We start from the raw sequence: 25,266 nt of genomic DNA, 5'->3' as shown, positions 1-25,266 counted from the left end.
CAGCTTCTGCGGGATGTTGAATTTCCTGTGTTGCCTCAGAAAGAACATCCGTTGCTTGGCCTTCTTTATGACAGCTCTTATGTTGGGTCCCCATTTGAGGTCTCGGGAAATTTTTGACCCTAGGAATTTGAAGGAGTCGACCCACGAAACCATGCTGTCGGCTGTTACGAGTGGTTGCATGGCATTGGATTTCCTTATGAAGTCCACCATCATCTCAACTGTTTTGAGGGGATTTAGGTCAATGTTGTTCCTGCCGCACAACTGCGTTAGCCGTTCCATTTCACATCTGTATGCAGGTGGTGTCATCTGTGAATTTTATAATTTTTACTGATTGCTCGACTGAGGTGCGGTCGTTGGAATATAGAGAGAAGAGCAGCGGGGGAGAGGACACATCCTTGAGGGGCCCCCATGCTGATCGTGCGCCCACTAGACATGAATGACCCGGCTTTCATCACCTGTTTCCTTGCTGTCAGGAAGTTGACGATCCAGAAGCATGTTGATTCTGGGACCCCTAAGGAGAGGAGTTTGGCTTGCAGGATTCTGGGGACGATTGTGTTGAATGCCGAACTGAAGTCGACATATAGGACCCTCGCATAAGAGCCGGGTCGGTCTAGGTGCTGTAGGATGTAGTGCAGCCCCAAGTTAACTGCATCCTCGACACTCCTGTTTGCTCGGTATGCAAACTTCAAGGGGTCTAGGTGGGTGTAAGTCGCTTCTCTCAGGTGGTTCAGCACCGGCCGTTCAAACACTGTCATTGCCACAAATGTTAGTGCGATCGGCCTGTAGTCGTTTAGGTCTTTTGCAGCTGAGCTCTTTGGAACCGGGACGATTGTTGAACATTTAAAGCAGGAGGGAACCTTGCATGTCTCCAGTGAGGTGTTGAAGATCTTGGAGAAGATGGGGGCTAGCTGAACAGTACAGTTCTTCAGGGCAGATGGCGATACTCCGTCCGGGCCTGTGGCTTTCCTAGGTTTGACCCTTCTGAACATTCCTCCTACCTCTTTCTGATCCACCTGCAGTGCCTGGGAGTGGAGTCCAGGATAGGGGAGTAGGTGGTCAGCTTTGCCTGGGACAGGGGTAGGACTGTTCAGCTCGTCCGCCAGTTCCTGGTGCATGACAGTGGGTTTTTCGGGGTTTTCTTGTAGCTGGTTATGGCTTGCATACCTCTCCAAACTGACGCGGGGTTGTTGGCCGAAAGGTTGTTAGTCAGCTTGTTGGAGAATCTGACTTTCAGTTGTGAATACACTTTAAGGGCCCCAGTGCATGCATAGAGAGTTAACCATAACCTGGGTTATCAATGATAGTTCCTCTGAATTAGGTTATTAAGACATTTTACTAATGTGTAAAAGACATTTCTACTTTAATATAGGGGTAAATTAATTGGAATAAGAAATAGCCAATTTAAGACAATTAAAGTAGTAGATTTGACTTTTGTATGTTCTTGAAATAGCTGCAATCGTCAGTGGAGTAATATTCAATTTACAAAAAGACTCATAGCTGGTGTTATTGTAATTTATGTGATTTATTGTGTATATATAGTTTATTACACCAAACCTATTATTCTATAGCAGTGACCCATCCAGTATTTTTGGTTTACTATAAATAAATGTAGATCACTTTTACATAAATTTTGTCTCCCATTGGCTGTTTGGTTGGGGAACCCTTGCCTCTCAGCTTGTGCATGAACTGAGTTAGGAGTTTCTGCTAAAGTAAAATGTCAGAGGGTTGATCAATCACGGAAGTAATGCTAGCTTATACCCACACACTACATCATCTGTAGCCTTATCAATAGGGTATTACATATGCATCAAACTTTATATTGTGTACATTGGAAAATACCAGCCATTTAGTATACCATTTAGTTGTTTTATCTAAACTAATACTTAAGTCAAGACAAGGAACCATGTGGATTACTGACTACTATTATTCTAAATTAGATATGACCATGGTACTATGAATACTTTAGCAAATCTAAACTAAAGAGACAGCACATAATATTAAAGACAGATACTTTTACTGTATTTTCTTACATTTATAGCAATGAAAATTCATTGCATATAATTGATGTTTGGAATCTATATAAAAATCATAGCTTCCAGATGTTTGATGAATTTTACATTATAGATTTGTTTTGTTCAATGCTACTGTTTTGGGATGGTTATACAATTCAAATAAACAATGTGTTTTGTTGCTTATAATATTAATTTATCCTTCCAGAATGACTGACATTGCCAGCTCTTTGCATAGCCTTTAGGAGCAACTCAGAGCTGGATATTTACTAGGGCCCTCATTCCGAGTCGTTCGCTCGTTCTTTTTTTTCGCATCGCAGTGAAAATCTGCTTAGAGCGCATGCGCAATGTTCGCACTGCGACTGCGCTAAGTAATTCTGCTATGAAGAAAGGATTTTTACTCACGGCTTTTTGTTCGCACCGGCGAACGTAGTGTGATTGACAGGAAATGGGTGTTACTGGGCGGAAACACAGCGTTTTATGGGCGTGTGGCTGAAAACGCTACCGTTTCCGGAAAAAACGCAGGAGTGGCCGGAGAAACGGGGGAGTGTCTGGGCGAACGCTGGGAGTGTTTGTGACGTCAAACCAGGAACGACAAGCACTGAACTGATCGCACAGGCAGAGTAAGTCTGGAGCTACTCTAAAACTGCTAAGTTTTTTTTGTTCGCAATATTGCGTAAACTTCGTTCGCACTTTTAAGATGCTAAGATACACTCCCAGTAGGCGTAGACTAAGCGTGTGTAACTCTGCTAAATTCGCCTTGCGACCGATCAACTCGGAATGAGGGCCTAGGTTCAGTGTTTTGCACATTGGAGAATCTGAATAAGGAGTGATTTGTTAATATACACTGCTCATAAAATAAAGGGAACACTAAAATAACACATCCTAGATCTGAATGAATGACATATTCTTATTAAATACTTTGTTCTTTACATAGTTGAATGTGATGACAACAAAATCACACAAAAATGATCAATGGAAATCAAATTTATTAACCCATGGAGGTCTGGATTTAGAGTCACACTCAAAATTAAAGTGGGAAAACACACTACAGGCTGATCCAACTTTGAGGTAATGTCCTTAAAACAAGTCAAAATGAGGCTCAGTAGTGTGTGTGGTCTCCACGTGCCTGTATGACCTCCCTACAACGCCTGGGCATGCTCCTGATGAGGTGGCGGATGGTCTCCTGAGGGATCTCCTCCCAGACTTGGACTAAAGCATCCACCAACTCTTGGACAGTCTGTGGTGCAACGTGGCGTTGGTGGATGGAGCAAGACATGATATCCCAGATGTGCTCAATTGAATTCAGGTCTGGGGAACGTACGGGCCAGTCCATAGCATCAATGCCTTCGTCTTGCAGGAACTGCTGACACACTCCAGCCACATGAGGTCTGGTATTGTCTTGCATTAGGAGGAACCCAGGGACAACCGCACCAGCATATGGTCTCACAGGGGGTCTGAGGATCTCATCTCGGTACCTAATGGCAGTCAGGCTACCTCTGGCGAGCACGTGGAGGGCTGTGCGGCCCCCCAAAGAAATGCCACCCCACAACATTACTGACCCACTGCCAAACCGGTCATGCTGGAGGATGTTGCCGGCAGCAGAACGTTCTCCTTGGCGTCTCCAGACTCTGTCACGTCTGTCACATGTGCTCAGTGAGAACCTGCTTTCATCTGTGAAGAGCACAGGGCGGCAGTGGCGAATTTGCCAATCTTGGTGTTCTCTGGCAAATGCCAAACGTCCTGCACGGTGTTGGGCTGTAAGCACAACCCCCACCTGTGGACGTCGGGCCCTCATACCACCCTCATGGAGTCTGTTTCTGATCGTTTGAGTAGACACATGCACATTTGTGGCTTGCTGGAGGTCATTTTGCAGGGCTCTGGCAGTGCTCCTCCTGTTCCTCCTTGCACAAAGGCGGAGGTAGCGGTCCTGCTGCTGGGTTGTTGCCCTCCTACGGCCTCCTCCACGTCTCCTGATGTACTGGCCTGTCTCCTGGTAGCGCCTCCATGCTCTGGACACTACGCTGACAGACACAGCAAACCTTCTTGCCACAGCTCGCATCGATGTGCCATCCTGGATGAGCTGCACTACCTGAGCCACTTGTGTGGGATGTAGATTCCGTCTCATGCTACCACTAGAGTGAAAGCACCGCCAGCTTTCAAAAGTGACCAAAACATCAGCCAGAAAGCATAGGAGCTGAGAAGTGGTCTGTGGTCACCACCTGCAGAACAACTCCTTTATTGGGAATGTCTTGCTAATTGCCTGTAATTTCCACCTGTTGTCTATTCCATTTGCACAACAGCATGTGAAATTGATTGTCAATCAGTGTTGCTTCCTAAGTGGACAGTTTGATTTTACAGAAGTGTGATTGACTTGGAGTTACATTGTGTTGTTTAAGTGTTCCCTTTATTTTTTTGAGCAGTGTATATTTAGAGCACGTCTGTCTGTTATGTGATTACAAAAGTCTTTTTTTAATATGCAGAATATGTATTATTTTTTTACTATATTATTTATAATGATTAACTGGCATGTTATTATTTAGCATTTTCAAATTCAAATATACTTTGCTGAAACACAGATTGTGACTAAAATGACTGGTTGGTTTGGGCTCCCACCAAAAAAGAAGCAATCAATCTCTCCTTGTACAAACTAGCTCTACAGAGGCAAGATGTCCACCTCCTCCTCATCGTCCGATTCCTCACCCCTTTCACTGTGTACATCCCCCTCCTCACAGATTATTAATTCGTCCCCACTGGAATCCACCATCTCAGGTCCCTGTGTACTTTCTGGAGGCAATTGCTGGTGAATGCCTCCACGGAGGAATTGATTATAATTAATTTTGATGAACATCATCTTCTCCACATTTTCTGGAAGTAACCTCGTACGCCGATTGCTGACAAAGTGAGCGACTGCACTAAACACTCTTTCGGAGTACACACTGGAGGGGGGGTAACTTAGGTAAAATAAAGCCAGTTTGTGCAAGGGCCTCCAAATTGCCTCTTTTTCCTGCCAGTATACGTACGGACTGTCTGACGTGCCTACTTGGATGCGGTCACTCATATAATCCTCCACCATTCTTCCAATGGTGACAGAATCATATGCAGTGACAGTAGATGACATGTCAGTAATTGTTGGCAGGTCCTTCAGTCCAGACCAGATGTCAGCACTCGCTCCAGACTGCCCTGCATCACCGGTAGCGGGTGGGCTCGGAATTCTTAGCCTTTTCCTCGCAGCCCCAGCTACGGGAGAATGTGAAGGAGGAGCTGTTGACGGGTCACGTTCCGCTTGACTTGACAAGTGTCTCACCAGCAGGTCTTTGCACCTCTGCACACTTGTGTCTGCCAGAAAGAGAGATACAACGTAGGCTTTAAACCTAGGATCGAGCACAAAATGTAGTGCTCTGATTACAACAGATTGACCACCTGGGAATCCTGGTTAAGTGAATTAAGGGCTCTATCCACAAGTCCCACATGCCTAGCGGGATCGCTCTGTTTTAGCTCCTCCTTCAATCTCTCCAGCTTCTTCTGCAAAAGCCTAATGAGGGGAATGACCTGACTCAGGCTGGCAGTGTCTGAACTGACTTCACTTGTGGCAAGTTCAAAGGGTTGCAGAACCTTGCACAACGTTGAAATCATTCTTCACTGCGCTTGAGTCAGGTGCATTTCCCCTCCTTTGCCTATATCGTAGGCAGATGTATAGGCTTGAATGGCCATTTGCTGCTCCTCCATCCTCTGAAGCATATAGAGGCTTGAATTCCACCTCGTTACCACCTCTTGCTTCAGATGATGGCGGGGCAGGTTCAGGAGTGTTTGCTGGTGCTCCAGTCTTCGGCACGCAGTGGCTGAATGCCGAAAGTGGCCCGCAATTCTTCGGGCCACCGACAGCATCTCTTGCATTTCCATGTCATTTTAAAAAAAATTCTGCACCACCAAATTCAATGTATGTGCAAAACATGGGACGTGCTGGAATTTGCCCAGATGTAATGCACGCACAATATTGGTGGCGTTGTCCGATGTCACAAATCCCCAGGAGAGTCCAATTGGGGTAGCCATTCTGCGATGATGTTCCTCAGTTTCCGTAAGAGGTTGTCAGCTGTGTGCCTCTTATGGAAAGCAGTGATACAAAGCGTAGCCTGCCTAGGAACGAGTTGGCGTTTGCGAGATGCTGCTACTGGTGCTGCCGCTGCTGTTCTTGCTGCAGTAGGCAATACATCTACCCAGTGGGCTGTCACAGTCATATAGTCCTGAGTCTGCCCTGCTCCACTTGTCCACATGTCCGTGGTTAAGTGGACATTGGGAACAACTGCATTTTTTAGGACACTGGTGACTCTTTTTCTGACGTCTGTGTACATTCTCGGTATCGCCTGCCTAGAGAAATGGAACCTAAATGGTATTTGGTACCGGGGACACAGTACCTCAATCAATTCTCTAATTCCCTGTGAATTAACGGTGGATACCGGACACACGTTTAACACCACCGCAGCTGCCAAGACCTGAGTTATCCGCTTTGCAGCAGGATGACTGGTGTGATATTTCATATTCCTCGCAAAGGACTGTTGGACAGTCAATTGCTTACTGGAAGTAGTACAAGTGGTATTCCGACTTCCCCTCTGGGATAACGATCGACTCCTAGCAGCAACAACAGCAGCACCAGCAGCAGTAGGCGTTACACTCAAGGATGCATCGGAGGAATCCCAGGCAGGAGAGGACTCGTCAGACTTGCAAGTGAAATGGCCTGCAGGACTATTGGCTTTCTTGTCTAAGGAGGAAATTGACACTGAGGGAGTTGGTGGTGTGGTTTGCAGGAGCTTGGTTGCAAGAGGAAGGGATTTAGTTGGCAGTGGACTGCTTCTGCTGTCACCCAAAGTTTTTGAACTTGTTATTGACTTCTGATGAATGCGCTCCAGGTGACGTATAAGGGAGGATGTTCTTAGGTGGTTAATGTCCTTACCCCTACTTATTACAGCTTGACAAAGGCAACACATAGCTTGACACCTATTGTCCGCATTTCTGTTAAAATAATTCCACACCGAAGAGGTGATTTTTTTTGTAATTTGACCAGGCATGTCAATGGCCATATTCGTCCCACGGACAACAGGTGTCTCCCTGGGTGCCTGACTTAAACAAACCACCTCACCATCAGAATCCTCCTTGTCAATTTCCTCCCCAGCGCCAGCAACACTCATATCCTCATCCTGGTGTACTTCAACAGTGACATCTTCAATTTGACTATCAGGAACTGGACTGCGGGTGCTCCTTCCAGCACTTGCAGGGGGCGTGCTAATGGTGGAAGGCGAAACCTCTTCCCGTCCAGTGTTGGGAAGGTCAGGCATCGCAACCGACACAATTGGACTCTCCTTGGGGATTTGTGATTTAGAAGAACGCACAGTTCTTTGCTGTGCTTTTGCCATCTTAACTCTTTTAAGTTTTCTAGCAGGAGGATGAGTGCTTCCATCCTCATGTGAAGCTGAACCACTAGCCACGAACATAGGCCAGACCCTCAGCCGTTCCTTGCCACTCCGTGTCGTAAATGGCACATTGGCAAGTTTACGCTTCTCCTCAGACGATTTTGATTTAGATTTTTGGGTCATTTTACTGAGCTTTATTTTTTGGGATTTTACATGCTCTCTACTATGACATTGGGCATCGGCCTTGGCAGACGACGTTGATGGCATTTCATCGTCTCAGCCATGACTAGTGGCAGCAGCTTCAGCACGAGGTGGAAGTGGATCTTGATCTTTCCCTATTTTACCCTCCACATTTTTGGTCTCCATTTTTTAATGTGTGGAATTATATGCCAGTAATATATCAATAGCAATGGCCTACTACTATATATACTGCGCTCAACTGAAATGCACCACAGGTATGGATGGATAGTATACTTGACGACACAGAGGTAGGTAGAGCAGTGGCCTTCTGTACCGTACTGCTATATAGTATATACTGGTGGTCAGCAAACTGTGCAAAACTGAAATGCACCACAGGTATGGATGGATAATATACTTGACGACACAGAGGTAGGTAGAGCAGTGGACTACTGTACCGTACTGCTATATATATAGTTATACTGGTGGTCAGCAAACTGTGCAATACTGAAATGCACCACAGGTATGGATGGATAGTATACTTGACGACACAGAGGTAGGTAGAGCAGTGGCCTTCTGTACCGTACTCCTATATATTATATACTGGTGGTCAGCAAAATTATGCACTGTACTCCTACTATATACTACAATGCAGCACAGATATGGAGCGTTTTTCAGGCAGAGAGCGTATAATACTGGTGGTCACTGGTCAGCAAAACTCTGCACTGTACTCCTCCTATATAATACTGCTGGTCCCTAGTCCCCACAATAAAGCAGTGTGAGCACAGATATATGCAGCACACAGAGCACAGATATGGAGCGTTTTTCAGGCAGAGAACGTATAATACTGGTGGTCACTGGTCAGCAAAACTCTGCACTGTACTCCTCGTATATAATACTGGCGGTCCCCAGTCCCCACAATAAAGCAGTGTGAGCACAGATATATGCAGCACACTGAGCACAGATATGGAGCGTTTTTCAGGCAGAGAACGTATAATACTGGTGGTCACTGGTCAGCAAAACTCTGCACTGTACTCCTCCTATAATACTGCTGGTCCCCAGAAAAAAGATATTTGCAGCCCCCTGAAAGTTCTGAAACAAAGTGAGAGGACGCCAGCCACGTCCTCTCACTATCGTTTCCAATGCACGAGTGAAAAATGGTGGCGACGCGCGGCTCCTTTTATAGAATCCGAATCTCGCGAGAATCCGACAGCGGGATGATGACGTTCGGGTGCGCTCGGGTTAACCGAGCAATACTGGAGTATCCGAGTATGCCTCGGACCCGTGTAAAATGGGTGAAGTTCGGGGGGGTTCGGATTCCGAGGAACCGAACCCGCTCATCACTAGATGGAAGCAATATTTTTTCATATACTCCATGTTTTAATATGTCTCATTGACATTTGATAATCTGTTTAAAATAGTTTTTCAGTTCAGAGCTGATATTGAAACAAGTGAAAGGTTTTGCACTTTGTATGACCTTTTAAGTGAAAAACACAGTTCTATATTTTAGTACTTTCTTGCTTGAAATGTTATTGCCAGCAGCTAGACATGTAGGCTTCAAAAGGTATCTGTCCCATTTGTGGTAAGGCAGGTGTGAAACAATATCAGACAAATGTATGTCTTGTTTTTAGCAAAATTCCCCATAGCTAACCCAATAAGTCCATATGTTAATTATAGAAGTTTCTAGATATATCACGTATAAGATAAGGTTTTGTTAGCCAATAAGATAGAGCTATGTGTCAGGAAACTATGGCATTGTATGCAGATTTGAGCTTCTTTATATTGTACTGTTTATTCAAATTAAATGCTTCTGCTATTTCCTACTTCACTCTCTTTATGTAACTGGTAACTGGCTGCAGCCATGAATGAACCTGATGCTAACCGATTGAGTGTGTACTTGAGCTGGGAATGGGATCAGCGAGATTTACCCTGTCCTGGGGTTGCCTTTATCAGGATATGGTCATAAATTCTTATTGGAGTTTATTTATTTCACGCCATTCATTTGGCATTGAGTTTTATTTAATTATGAGGTTTATATTGAGCCCTTGGTAGAATCTAATGCTATCTGTTAGTGGGGTTCCACTAATGAACATTAATCTCATGTAATGAATTCCCCAGGTTGAATACCTGTTGGAGTATCCTGTGAATCTGATTGTCTGAATGTTATACACAAGTTTTTGAGCTGTGAGGTATGTGTATTTTACACACCTATTACAAAATATATGATTACCAAGGAGAAGACGTATAATTGAAATAAATATTTTCCAATTAGGCTTTGTGGATCACACATTTAAAAGTTCTAGTTGTCCATATGGTGTTTCCGATTCCAAGAGAAGCTTTTTTGGTGCTCTACTAATTTATTGATGGTACTTATCAATTTTAAGAGGTATGTGTTTTTAAAGATCGATGCATCTATTAATGGATTGCTGTTTTCTTTCTCTCTGTTCTGTCTTGATCTGTTTTTTTTCATAGGCCTGTACTTTTTGAATGTATTTCTTTCCTTTTTTAATGTTTTATGAATAATGTTATATGAGCGAAATGTCCTTAAAATTATTCTACAATTGTAGATATACCCCTGATGAAGTCTTGGTATAAGATGAAACACATTTGATTATCTGTATAAGTGAAGTGACCTCCAATCTACAATAAGAGAAGGAGGAGTCTGTAGAGAATTATTCACATACTTGTTCTTTATGTGACCATCGAAATTGTGTCAACTGTGAGCGGAAGTCATCAAATAACATTTGTATTGTTATGGACATTGAAGCTGTATTTTATATTTTATATTAAATCTTATGAAGGAAAGCATGTTATTTTTAATGTATGTTAATGTATGAAACCTTGTAAGGGTTCACAAAAATAATTGGGGGTAGACACGACCCCTTGGCGCCAGTTTCACTATTGTGTGTGTGTGTGTGTGTGTGTGTGTGTGTGTGTGTGTGTGTGTGTGTGTGTGTGTGTGTATATATATATATATATATATATAGATATAGATATATATATACAGACAGACAGAGGGTACTGGTGGCACTCAGAGTCTTGCACAACAAAGTTGAAAAAAGCAAAAGGTGCATTTAATGTCAACATTTCGGGAGACGAACCCCCTTCCTCAGGACACTGTAAACTAGTGGCAATTCAGTGCAAACAACTTAAATACCTTAACTTCCCCGGCCCCAGCGTCTCCTGCCGCGTCCGCGCCGTCCAGTGTACGGAGCCCGCACTTCCGGTCACGTGTAGCACCCGGCGGCCGGAAGTCGCGGGCGCTACACGTCACCGGAAGTGCGGGCTCCGTACACTGGACGGCGCGGATGCGGTGGGAGACGCTGGGGCCCGGGAAGGTAAGGTATTAAAGTTGTTTGCACTGAATTGCCACTATTTTGCAGTGTCCTGAGGAAGGGGGTTTGTCCCCCGAAACATTGACATTAAATGCACCTTTGCTTTTTTCAACTTTGTTGTGCAAGACTCTGAGTGCCGCCAGTACCCTCTGTCTGTATATTGGGGCTACCACACCCCTAGGAGGGCACCGGAGCAATACCCCTAAGGGGACAGCAGAGTGCCGGGCTGCTACCATGGACTATATATATATATATATATATATATAGCATGTAGAAGGCGGCACTCCAAGGTCTTAGAAATCACTGAAAAAGATAGGTGCTGAACACCATAAGCTGCAGTAACGTTTCAGTTTATTAACTAAACTTTCGTCAGACCACTGGTGGTCTATTTATATATATATATATATATATATATACATATATACTGTACTGTATATATAGCCACAGTTTACTTTTCGGTATAAAGATGGAGCTACTTGCTTTCATTGCCATCCAGGCCGAACGTTGCCAGCCAGCCCCTGGTTGTACGCAAACCGGATAGCTTGCATACAAGTCTAAATCGCCCCTATGTCACTACCAATCATAATCTGGAGGTTTCTAAATAGGTTTTTTTTACATTTAGAAGAAAATATGTTCTAAGCTTGAGTTAGTTGTCTTGCTTTTTTAAATTATTGTATTGTTGTACCTTTCTGTAAATGTAATATACATGTCTGAGCTCTGTGTATCTTGAATTGTTAGAGTAGATATAATTTATGGTTACTGCCTTGGATAGGTAGATAATCGTGGTTTTATTTATGTACCTGTAAATAAATGTGCCCACACATTTTTGTTCAAATTACTGCTTAACCTGAACAATATTGTCTGCCAATGTATGGGACACCCAATGAGAATCACCTGCATGTTCTGCCAATAATTTAGAATGCAATCATCCAAAATCTCTTGGAAGCAGCTTCAATCAGCAAAACGCACAAATATTGACATGTAATACAGCATGTGCAGCAGTAATTGTTCGACCTCACAGACATACAAACAGGTTCAATACAATTATTATGATAGATAAGAAATGAGTAGCAATTGTTCTTTACCTGCACTGAAGTAATATTCAGAGGTCTGTCTATTATAATCCAAGTCACAGTTTCATAGCATGGAGGTATGGTCATAGAACCTTGATAAGTCAAAAAGCCAAATGACTCTGGATACAGTTCTTCAATGCTGAGATCTTGTATGAAATTAGCTTCACCTGTGAAAATACATGTACTTTGTGTTAAAACAGTCCAAACACACATAAGTACTTTTAATTCTGTAAACCCATTTTTGGAATGTACAAACATATTAAATCAAGACCCAATGATCTGCTTAATATGTAATTTTAATGCAGAAGTATTGCATATGTATGTATGTATATATATATATATATATATATATATATACACTGCTCAAAAAAAATAAAGGGAACACTTAAACAACACATCCTAGATCTGAATGAATGAAATATTCTTATTAAATACTTGTTCTTTACATAGTTGAGTGTGCTGACAACAAAATCACACAAAAATTATCAATGGAAATCAAATTTATTAACCCATGGAGGTCTGGATTTGGAGTCACACTCAAAATTAAAGTGGAAAAACACACTACAGGCTAATCCAACTTTGATGTAATGTCCTTAAAACAAGTAAAAATGAAGCTCAGTAGTGTGTGTGGCCTCCACGTGCCTGTATGACCTCCCTACAACGCTTGGACATGCTCCTGATGAGGTGGCGGATGGTCTCCTGAGGGATCTCCTCCCAGACCTGAACTAAAGCATCCGCCAACTCCTGGACAGTCTGTAGTGCAACGTGGCGTTGGTGGATGGAGCGAGACATGATGTCCCAGATGTGCTCAATTGGATTCAGGTCTGGGGAACGAGCGGGCCAGTCCATAGCATCAATGCCTTTGTCTTGCAGGAACTGCTAGTAAAAAGATAAAAACAGGAGCGCTGGAAAGAGAGAAAGATTAAAAATAATAAATTGAATTAAAAAGTTGCAAACACCTGTGAACAAAAAAGAAAATAGTTACTTTATAATGTTTACAGCACTTCTGTGCTGATGTGAAAGTCCTGTGCGTGAGTCCTTTTGTGGACACTTGAGTTACAAGTGAAAGCCTTACGTCATCCCGCCTGCGCCACACGGGTGTGGAAACGACAGTGCAGAAGACGGCATCAAGAACGGGGCAGCGGAACACGATCCACATGTGAGAACCGAGTGACGGACGTGACTACAGGTAGGCAGAGTAAGGGAGAGACAGACAGTTAGGTTTCCCCACTGCAGCCGCAGCACGGATCACAGCTCCGGTGTCCACAAAAGGACTCACGCACAGGACTTTCACATCAGCACAGAAGTGCTGTAAACATTATAAAGTAACTATTTTCTTTTTTGTTCACAGGTGTTTGCAACTTTTTAATTCAATTTATTATTTTTAATCTTTCTCTCTTTCCAGCGCTCCTGTTTTTATCTTTTTACTGTCATTATTAATTTAAAGGAGCAGCTCCACACTTTTTAGGGCGGGTCATTTACCACATTTATTGCAGGAACTGCTGACAAACTCCAGCCACATGAGGTCTAGCATTGTCTTGCATTAGGAGGAACCCAGGGCCAACCGCACCAGCATATGGTCTCACAAGGGGTCTGAGGATCTCATCTCGGTACCTAATAGCAGTCAGGCTACCTCTGGCAAGCACGTGGAGGGCTGTGCGGCCCCCCAAAGAAATGCCACCCCACACCATTACTGACCCACTGCCAAACCGGTCATGCTGGAGGATGTTGCAGGCAGCAGAACGTTCTCCTTGGCGTCTCCAGACTCTGTCACGTCTGTCACATGTGCTCAGTGAGAACTTGCTTTCATCTGTGAATGGCACAGGGCGGCAGTGGCGAATTTGCCAATCTTGGTGTTCTCTGGCAAATGCCAAACGTCCTGCACGGTGTTGGGCTGTAAGCACAACCCCCACCTGTGGACGTCGGGCCCTCATACCACCCTCATGGAGTCTGTTTCTGATCGTTTGAGTAGACACATGCACATTTGTGGCTTGCTGGAGGTCATTTTGCATGGCTCTGGCAGTGCTCCTCCTGTTCCTCCTTGCACCAAGGCGGAGGTAGCGGTCCTGCTGCTGGGTTGTTGCCCTCCTACGGCCTCCTCCACGTCTCCTGATGTACTGGCCTGTCTCCTGGTAGCGCCTCCATGCTCTGGACACTACGCTGACAGACACAGCAAAACCTTCAGCTCGCATTGATGTGCCATCCTGTATGAGCTGCACTACCTGAGCCACTTGTGTGGGTTGTAGACTCCGTCTCATGCTACCACTACAGTGAAAGCACCGCCAGCTTTCAAAAGTGACCAAAACATCAGCCAGAAAGCATAGGAGCTGAGAAGTGATCTGTGGTCACCACCTGCAGAACAACTCCTTTATTGGGGGTGTCTTGCTAATTGCTTATAATTTCCACCTGTTATCTATTCCATTTGCACAACAGCATGTGAAATTAATTGTCAATCAGTGTTAGAAACATAGAAACATAGAATTTGACGGCAGATAAGAACCACTTGGCCCATCTAGTCTGCCCCTTTTTTATTTTATCCTTTAGGCAATCTCAACCCTTTTTTAACCTTAATTCTTTGTAAGGATATTCATATGCCTGTCCCAAGCATGTTTACCTTGCCCTACAGTCTTAGCCTCTACCACCTCTGATGGGAGGCTATTCCACTTATCCACTACCCTTTCTGTGAAGTAATTTTTCCTCAAATTTCCCCTGAACCTCCCCCTCTCCAGTCTCAATGTATGCCCTCGAGTTCTAATACTTCTTTTCCTTTGAAGAATGTTTCCCTCCTGAACTTTGTTAAGACCCTTGATATATTTGAAAGTTTCTATCATGTCCCCCCTTTCCCTTCTCTCCTCCAAACTATACATGTTAAGATCTTTTAGCCTTTTCTGGTAAGTTTTGTGATGTAGGCCATGCACCATTTTAGTTGCCCTTCTTTGTACACTCTCTAATGTATTTATATCCTTCTGGAGATAGGGTCTCCAGAACTGGATACAGTATTCCAGATGGGGCCGTACCAATGACCTATACATTATTAATGACCTATGACCTATGGCATTATCACTTCTTTTTTCCTGCTACTGATTCCTCTCCCTATGCAACCAAGCATCTGACTTGCCTTTCTCATTGCTTTGTTGTATTGCTTTCCTGCCTTCAAGTCACTTGAAATAGTGTTGCTTCTTAAGTGGACAGTTTGATTTCACAGAAGTGTGATTGACTTGGAGTTACATTGTGTTGTTTAAGTGTTCCCTTTATTTTTTTGAGCAGTGTGTGTGTGTATATATATATATATATATATATATATATACACCGTATATACTCGAGTATAAGCCGACTTTTTCAGCACTTTTTTTTGTGCTGAAAAAGCCACCTCGGCTTATACTCGAGTCAGTGCAGGCAGAGGCAGAGCAGTGTGAAGGAGGGACATGGAGCGCACAGCGCGCGGCGCTCCTGTGTCCCTCCTGCATCTCCGGCGGCAGCAGCGGCGGTTCTATTACAGGAAATACCCGTTCGTGACCTCTGATCACGAACCGGCACTTCCTATAATAGACCCGCCGCGGCCGCCGAAGATGCAGGAGGGACACAGGAGAGCCGCGCACGCTGTGTGCTTCGTGTCCCTCCAGAAGACAGCGCGGGATCGACGGAGGGGTAAGTAACAGCACTGTGGGGCATACCTGGCACTTGGGGAGGGAACGTATCTGGCAGCACTGTGGGGGCATATCTGGCAGCACTGTGGGGGCATAACTGGCAGCACTGTGGGGGCATAACTGGCAGCACTGTGGGGGCATATCTGGCAGCACTGTGGGGGCATATCTGGCAGCACTGTGGGGGCATAACTGGCAGCACTGTGGGGGCATATCTGGCAGCACTGTGGGGGCATATCTGGCAGCACTGTGGGGGCATATCTATCAGCACTGTGGGGGCATATCTGGCAGCACTGTGGGGGCATATCTGGCAGCACTGTGGGGGCATATCTGGCAGCACTGTGGGGGCATAACTGGCAGCACTGTGGGGGCATATCTGGCAGCACTGTGGGGGCATATCTGGCAGCACTGTGGGGGCATATCTGGCAGCACTGTGGGGGCATATCTGGCAGCACTGTGGGGGCATATCTGGCAGCACTGTGGGGGCATATCTGGCAGCACTGTGGGGGCATATCTGGCAGCACTGTGGGGGCATATCTGGCAGCACTGTGGGGGCATATCTGGCAGCACTGTGGGGGCATATCTGGCACTATGAGGGCATATCTGGCACTGAGGGCTGTGTACGGCTAGAGCTGCATTTCCCACCCTAGGCTTATACTCGAGTCAATAAGTTTTCCCAGGTTTTTGTGGTAGAATTAGGTGCCTCGGCTTATATTCGGGTCGACTTATACTCGAGTATATACGGTATATATAAAATCTACTATATAAAAGCGAAAATTTGTCCTTCTGTCTTTCTACACAAATCCACATTTTACAAGCAAAGATCTGAAATTTTACATATTAGCATATTAAAACACTGCGGAGGCAACTAAAACAATTAGAAATCCTTAGCACCCCTAGGGACAGCAGCACAGAGTATATCAGGAGACAGCATAACTCCGGAACTGCTAGGGCAATGTACTCAAAAATTGGTACACATATGCCTTACAATATGGGAACAAACACTGTGGGGGTAACACACGTCTACCACCCCTAGGGGTGAGACAGCAGCACTGAGTATTTCAGCAGACAGCATAACTCTGGAATGTCTGCTGCAGTTTACAACAAACTTGATACACATATGACTTACAATCTGGGAACAAACTCTGTTGGGGATAGACACCCCTAGCATCCCTAGGGGTGGGACAGCAGCACAGAGTATTTTAGGAGACAACATAACTCCCGAATGCCTCGACCAAGTTACAACAAACTTGGTACACATATGAATTACAAGCTGGGAACAAACACTGTGGGGGTAAGACACCCCTAGCGCCCCTAGAGGTGAGGAAGCAGCACAGAGTTTTACAGCAGACAGCCTAACTCTAGAATGCCTGGAGAAATTTACACCAAACTTGCAACACATATGACTTACTCTCTGGGAACAAACACTCTGGGGGTAACACAACACTAGCACCCCTAGGGGTGGGCCAGCAGCACAGGCTATATCAGGACATGCATGATATGTCAGTGATGACAGGGCGGCATATGACAGGGCCAGTGACATGATGTGAGGAGGGGAATGCAGGTAGCACAAACCCACACACTGAGAGTTATATAGTGGAAGTAGCATGGTCCCCCAGCAGCACAGAGTATATCAGGAGATACATAATGTGCTGCGCTATATAAGAAACTGTATAAAAATCGATAGTGTCACAGGGGCACTGACATGATGTGAGGTGGGGAATGGAGGCAGCAGGAAGCCAATGGAGGCAGCAGGAAGAGCAGGGTCTCTTGGGGGACCAAAAAGGGGTCCGGCCACTACACAAAGTGCGTCAGGGAAGCAAGATATGCCTATATACTAGATCTCCAACCAACGTAAATGAACAAACAACTATCATTCTAATTTAGCATCCTCATCCCGTAGCGAAGCACGGGTATTCAGCTATCTACAATGTTATTTATACTGTGTGTTTAATATTTTAACTTATGTTTGTAAAGAGACATTCTTAAAATCCCCTGCAACGCCGGGTACACCAGCTAGTATATATATATATATATATATATATATATATATATATATACTGTACATATATAAATCTGAAATGGCCCCAGAGAGATCACTGGTCCAGGCCCCAAGATTTCTATTCAAGACTGAGGCAGATTTGTGGTGAATGTAAACTGGGATAGTTGTTTAGAAATTGATGGGGATCGACAGGGAGTTCCTTTTAGAGGACCTATTTACTGTAAGTACTGTAAAATAAAGAACCATTTTTGAAAAAACTAGGGGATGACGTAAAGTGGTAGTACTGTATGATGGACTTTCAAGTGACATTTTTACAATATATACTGGTGTATCTTTATATAATTTATGTTAGTGTATATTTATATTTTATAAGGTTTACCCATCTGCTGTCCCTATATCCATCCCACCCACACTTTGCTGTGGTCCTGACACCCTGCTCTCTGACCTACAAAAGGAGCTGTAAGTGGGGTTGGGGGGAGGAGCAGGCAAGTGCCCCTGTGCATTTCCAACTCAGGTCATTCTGCTGCCAATTATTATATAGTTAATTTATGAAAATGTATCTTTATATTATATATTGCATGATAGTATGCCTCTATATTATATATTGTATTATAGTGTATATTCCTTCAAAAAGTCAGTATTAGCTTTAGGAGAGCTGTAGGCATGATATTCAGAACCCGTTTTATTATATGTTATATTAACTGCAACAAATCATTTTTATAATCTCTGTAGTGAGCATTCAGGCAAAACCTAAGACTAATGTGAAATGTAATAATACTAAGCTACCAGCTCATTTTAGATGCAGATGTGACTTTTAGAGAGTAAAATGACTGACACGTTACATGTAGCGTTTCATTTCTGATATCCGTAGGCAATGTTATACAAGAGTGCAATAACATTTGCTGCAATAAATCTAGTCTAATGGCATTAAACATACCAAATGTAAACTTTACATAGCCAACCTGCAAACTGTGTGCTGACTTGTAATGGGAAGTGAAATCTGAAATGCGTGGCAAACTGGCAATATTGCTTTTATAGTGGCAATGTTCTCACCCAGTTCTGCTAACGTGGCATCTCTGTCCAGAAATAAATGTTCACTTCAACAAAAATAGAAGTTATAATTATATAATCCAAAGTCGCCAATTGCTACCTTCAGATACGTAATCTTCCATCCTGCTACATTATTACATTCCTGTACACACTGTGCATGAGACCTTCCCAAAGATGTTGTTATACAGCATTATTTATCAATCGGCTGCGTGATCAGGTCAAATTTCCACTGGAGACTTGATAATATATCACACGTTTAATTTTGATTTTATTCTACTCCGTCGCCTGCGAGTTAAAAGGATATTGCTTTACCCCATGGGATCTTCAGAATTCTTACTTCTAAAAGATATCTTTGTGATGGTTTCTCTGTTCAACATCCTGTTGAGAAATGGATTGGAGTTATCCGCCACCTTCAAAGAAAGAGACCCCAGAATTAGTGTTGGTAATGCACTTAGAATAATACATACATATATATTTTTTTATTATTATTATTTTTGCCAAATGCATTCTGATCTAAAACTTCAGTTGAACTCATACATGATTCATTATGCAAATGCAAAAATCTACTTAGTTATGTTTTATTTCAACAATTCTGCTTTGGCATACTATATGCAATAGGATAGGGAAAAAACCCTGAATTACTACAAATGTGCTGAATTTGTTTATGTATTTGTTATATTGCCATCTTAGATTTCTGAGATACGGATGTCATCTAAATCTCAAGGTGTAGACAGGAATCTGATTAAATGTCTCACCTAAATTAGTTTTTGTACAAATGTCACACTCTACTTTCCTGGCCACTGTAGATTAGGTATATTAACATTAAAGTGTGAGACCTATATCATTTACTGTACATATAGAAATAAGCTGTATTGACTACACTATTATTTAATAGGAATTGTATTCCTATTGTGTGACTATATATATTCTCTCTCTCTCAATATATATATATATATATATATATATATATATATATAGTTACCCAGGTGCGGCACTCGATGTCTCACAAGAACAGTCTGGAGATCAATACTGTTTCAACAACGTTTCAATGCTCGCAAGCACTATCGTCAGGTTTATATATATATTGAGAGAGAATTAAATGCACATATGAATAAATCAATAATAAACTGAAATAAGTAATAAACGTCAAAGATTTTACAATTGTTTTGTAAAGAAACAAAGAGCAAGGATTCCTGCCTTTTTCCAAGTTCCAACCAACTTTTATCAAGCACAAGCCATGCAAATTACTGCATTTCATTGTGTCTTCATTGTGATCCAGAATTTGTGGATTTAGCTATAGACATTTCCCTGACATAACGAACAAGGAGAAGACTTGCCTCCTCATTGGCATCCTATACTTTTCACCCATCATTTAGATAGAGGCCTCAAATTAAACGTGTGTTTAACGCTTCAGTTAGATAGAGAGGCCTCAACAAATTCTAGTTGCTGTTCTATAAAGACACAGGTAAGAAGCACCTAGACCTGACTCACTGGCTTACATTTGGGAAGGCTTTGCAAAGGAGATTTAAAACCATCTGATTCAGCAGCAAAAGTTGAAGTTTAATTATGAAGTGTGTATGTGTACTGTATGATGGCTGATGTACACCAAGGGGTATATTAAATTCTGTTGAAAACTGCCATCTTGTCGCGAAGACAGTAGTTTCCGACTGTTTCAGTTCAGAAGATGTTCCGACCTATTCAATGCTGGCACATTTTTCCGACAAGTCTGGAATTTCCGACTTGTTGGAAACGCAGTTTTAGCCTCGTTTCCGACAATGTCCATCCTACTTTAAAAAAGAGTCACGTTGGCATGTCGGGAACGGTCAAATCTGACAACACTCACATGTCGATTCCTTTCCGTCGAAAAGGATTCGACATGAATTGAATATACCCCCAAGAGAAGAACTTTGACATACAGTATGTTTATACTTTTATGTTTTGACAGAAAGCAAATACACAAAGGATTGTACAAGGTGAATTTTGGGAACTTGTGAACCACTATTTGCGGCAATAAGAAATTATTTACTATCCAAATGTATTAAAAAACACGAGTAGGAATAGGGGCTCCAATATCTGGACCCCCGCCGCACTACTGCATGTGTGATTCGCTGACCACGCTACTGCACATGTGCGGTCTGTTGGCGTTAGCTGTTGTGACCAGAATCCCTAATGCTTTGCATTCCAAAGTTTGGTAAACATGACAGCTTCACAGCAGCCTATGGGGACAGAGGGGTATATGGAGATAAAGTGGACGGAGATAAAGTACCAGTCAATCAGCTCCTAACTGCCATGTCACATGTCATGTTTGAAAAATGACAGTTAGGAGCCGATTGGCTGGTACTTTATCTCCGTCCACTTTATAGATAAAGTATCAGCCAATCGGCTCCTGTCATTTTTCAAACATGACATGTGACATGGCAGTTAGGAGCTGATTGGCTGGTACTTTATATCTGTCCACTTTATCTCTATTGAAGGCTTAGTAAATAGACCCCTGAGAGAGCTGCTGCGGTCCCTCCTTCATACATATGGGTGATACTTAATATTTCAGGGAATCCCCCTAAAACGATGCAAATACTGTACATGTATCATAAATAGGCCTCTAAGACCTTTTGACTTAGACAAAACAATTTTGTTTTATATTATTGAATTAATATGTGTTTAAACACAGGGGCTAATGCATTTCTTGATAATTGTCATCTGTACGTATTGATAAAAGTGTTACCTTTCCATCACTGTCCGTACAACATGGTTTGTACCTTAAATGCTGCAACTTGTCTTTTTGCTGTTGACATTACGATCCCTCTAATAAATAGAACTTGTCATTGTTCTGGGGCTGTGATGCCCATTTGCCAAATTGCTTTTCAATGACACTATAATTGAGTCTTTCCCAAAACATGAGAGCTAGCTTTAAGGTTCATAGGGTCATTGCTTACTATAGGCATTCCTCACTCAGACTATAACTAGAATGTTACCAGCTAATGAGAACTTCTGGAAAGTTTGCAGAACCCAGAGGACTTTTTTGCAGAATAAAGTCTTGGTGCTTTTAATATGTAGTCATCCTTTTTTAATGGTGCCTTGTAGATAAATTGAATACATTACCCTTGTGGTTACCCTTGTTTCATTGTACAAACAAACATTTGGCTCTAGATTACATTATAAAGTCAGGTGAGCTTTGTTTTCTCACCTTAAATTGCACCAAAACCTCCAGTTTATCATGCCACTAAGTATGTTGGCACTAATTAAGGAGTAAAAGAATATTAATAATACTCTCAGAGCAAAAGTATTACATAAGACTGTGGTTTGATTTAAATAGAATTTGCTTTACAAATATCAATGTGTGGTAATTCTGGATAAAAAATAGAGGAATAGAATGCAGATTATTATTACAGGTTGAGTATCCCATATCCAAATATTCCGAAATACAGAAGATTCCAAAATACGGAATTTTTTGAGTGAGAGTGAGATAGTGAAACCTTTGTTTTCTGATGGCTCAATGTGCACAAACTCTGTTTAATGCACAAACCTATTAAAAATATTGTTTTAAATGACCTTCAGGCTGTGTGTATAAGGTGTATATGAAGCATAAATGAATTGTGTGAATGTACACACACTTTGTTTAATGCACAATGTTATTAAAAATATTGGCTAAAATGACCGTCAGGCTGTGTGTATAAGATGTATATGAATCATAAATGCATTATGTGCTTAGACTTGGGTCCCATCACCATGATATCTTATTATGATATGCAATTATTCCAAAATACGGAAAAATCCGATATCCAAAATACTTCTGGTCCCAAGCATTTTGGATAAGGGATACTTAACATGTATTATTATTATTATTATTAATATTGGGATGGCTAAGTCACTGCATTAGAAGAAGTTAGGTCAAGGATGACATACTTCAGAGATATTTCAAAGCATCTAAAGACAAAAATGGAAACGTTGCCCATAGCAACCAATGATTTTCTAGCTATTAGTTATCTAGCACCTTCTATGAAAGGACAGCAAGAAGCTCTTTGGTTGCTATAGGCAACATCTCCAGATTTTCTTTTTAGAAGGGTTGATACTGTACGTCTCGCCCATATACTTTTGCACAAAAAGAGTCACCTTGCAGGAAAATGACTAATGTCTCTAACCAAAGTGTCAAAGTAACTTTTTGTCCTAATAGGCCACTGTTGATTCTGGTCCAACCCAATGTACCTCCTCACACATTCAGGCCCAATCACGCTGGGGCGTCAATTGTACCAGACATTTAAAGGGGCTCCCTAAGGAGCACCTTAAAACCCCAAACCTGTTTATTGCAGCTCACATGACGACATGACGTCACGCAGCCCTGCACAAGGACACAAGGGTACTGGAGCTGCTAAGGCATGGAGGAATGTGGCTGGAGACATGCAGGGTATGAGGCTGAAGAGAACTGGAAAAATAGGGGTATCAGGCCCGATAATTTCTGTTGCTTGCCCTGGATACATTGCTAACACCGGATTATGGGCCTAATTCAGCATTCTGAGAAATTGCTGTGTCTGTGAGTAAAAAGGCACCACACCAACAGAAAGTAAAAACACCCCTTGCAAGTTTGCAAAGGCATCACAGAGCGCTATACATTCGCAGATACAAAAACGCAATTTCCAGAACATTGAAGTCAGAGACCCTCCCCAAAAACCCTCCCCAAAAATGCCTGGGTTTTTCTGACACACCCAGAAAACTGCAGTTTTCCGCCCAGAAACTCTGGCTTCCCGTCAGTCAAACAGCGACTGCATTGCGATTACAATCTGTATGCATTTTCTGTCGCTATTTCCCCTCACACATGCACAATGCAAAGCTACACATGCGCAGTCATTCAATAATTGCTCGATTTGTGATTTATCTGAATAGTGATCCATGCTGAATTAGGCCCTATGGTATTACTGGATTAAACGTCACATTAGCAGGATTTCCACTTCTCAGTGAGCATAGTTTTCCTAATAATCCTCCTCAGCATTTATACAATCGGTTATTCACCAGCACTTAAACTTTAAAAATCCTACAAAATGAAACCGTTTTTTTTTTTCTTGTATATTTTTCCATAAAACTGTACCTACTAGAGAAGCTCCCCTCTCTTTGTAACAGGTGATCAATACTAATCACAGAGTGGCATGTGAAGCATGGTAGTCTGTATCTACAGTATGTTACCGAGATTTACATCCCAGGAGAGGTAGAAAATCCCGACTGGGGCTGTCATTTTCTGAGGGCCTTTTCTAGAAGTTGATGGATAAGTCATACCATTGCATGTTGTAGTCATACTTGAATGTTTAGGAAGAATGCTTTATTTACAGAAAGATGAATTACTGAGGGAATGCTCCCTCTGATCTTTCTACATCACCCTGTACTGAAGTGAACTAGATTAGTCACGTTTTTTTCCCACTGGTATATAGAGAGTTGAGTAGGTAATATGTTTTAGTTTATGTATAACACTTGTAGTTTTCCCACAAGATCCGAGAGACAACTCCTGTTGCAAATACGAAACATGGATGTTTGAAGGCTGAAGAATCTGCTAAGTATCTGATGAGTTGCTGAGCTGAATATAACATGTATTAACTCTGGGGTTAAGGAAATTTCTATCTTATAAACACCGTGGCAATGATTCTTTTTCAGAACAGATGATTCTTTTGACAGAGTCATTCTCAGATATAATGAGACAGCTACTATAAACATGGGGTAAAGGTTATGGAGTGCGATTTGCTAAAAATGTTTGTTGCGCTAGTTACAAACTGGCGGATACATTAAATGCAAAATCTATGAAAATTTACAAAAAAAAAATGATTTTCAAAAATTGCTCACTGCAACTCGCCTTCCCGATTTTGCCAGTATTCTGAATACAGATCATCGGATTTGTAAGCTGTGAGTTCACAAATTGTCATTATGCATGTCAGTATAGGGGGAGATTCATGAAAGCTTGGCAAGAGATAAAGTGGAGAGAGATAAAGTACCAAGCCTCAGCAGCTTACAGGCTGAGTTTGAAAAATGACAATTAGGAGCTGGTTGGTTGGTGCCTTATCTCTCTCCATTTTATCTCTCTCCAAACTTTCATGAATCACCCACACCACCAAACATAATAAGGGTTTTGAGGTGGGATGTACTAAAGGGAAAATGCGATAAAACCCCGTTTTCCGGGTTTTTATTGCATTTTCGTATGTACAAACACCCGACCGCCGCGCTTTCGCCGTACAGGGTATCGCCATCTTTGGATGGCGATTCCCTATAGAAGCCTATGGGCTTCTTATCACCAGCCACCGCAACCTGCCGCCTCCGCCGCCCCCCGCCGCAGACGACGACCCCCCTTCTTTCCTGGCATACCTTCCTCCAGGAAGCCTGGACCCGGAAGGTAATCTCCTCCTCCCCCTAGCAACGCAGCCGGATGTCCGTCCGGCTGCAGGGGACCTCTGGCTGTAGGGGGGAGGAGGAGGCGCCGTGGGACAGGCTGCTGCCTGCTTCCTGTCAGGGGAGCAGGTGAAGAGCCCAGGGAGGTGACACCACCTCACAGGTCTCGCAGGGGGCCTCTGTCACCGCATTGCGATATTGATCG

At 42.8% G+C, this 25,266-nt stretch overlaps 1 protein-coding gene across 2 annotated transcripts in view; it reads right to left on the bottom strand.

Annotated features, from left to right (window-relative positions):
• CA11 (carbonic anhydrase 11) overlaps nucleotides 1–25,266 on the bottom strand; it is a 500,072-nt gene that overhangs the window by 62,032 nt on the left and 412,774 nt on the right. For both annotated transcript variants that reach the window (XM_063942739.1, XM_063942738.1), the window contains 2 exons: nucleotides 19,036–19,108; nucleotides 12,015–12,169 (listed from right to left, as the gene is read on the bottom strand). In XM_063942739.1, the coding sequence (XP_063798809.1) occupies nucleotides 12,015–12,169; nucleotides 19,036–19,108 (228 nt within the window). The remainder of the gene's footprint in view (nucleotides 1–12,014; nucleotides 12,170–19,035; nucleotides 19,109–25,266) is intronic.

Source organism: Pseudophryne corroboree, chromosome 10 (assembly GCF_028390025.1).
Source record: "Pseudophryne corroboree isolate aPseCor3 chromosome 10, aPseCor3.hap2, whole genome shotgun sequence".
In the NCBI taxonomy this organism is placed as follows: Eukaryota; Metazoa; Chordata; class Amphibia; order Anura; family Myobatrachidae; genus Pseudophryne; species Pseudophryne corroboree.
This window is presented reverse-complemented; position numbering and strand designations above follow the sequence as displayed.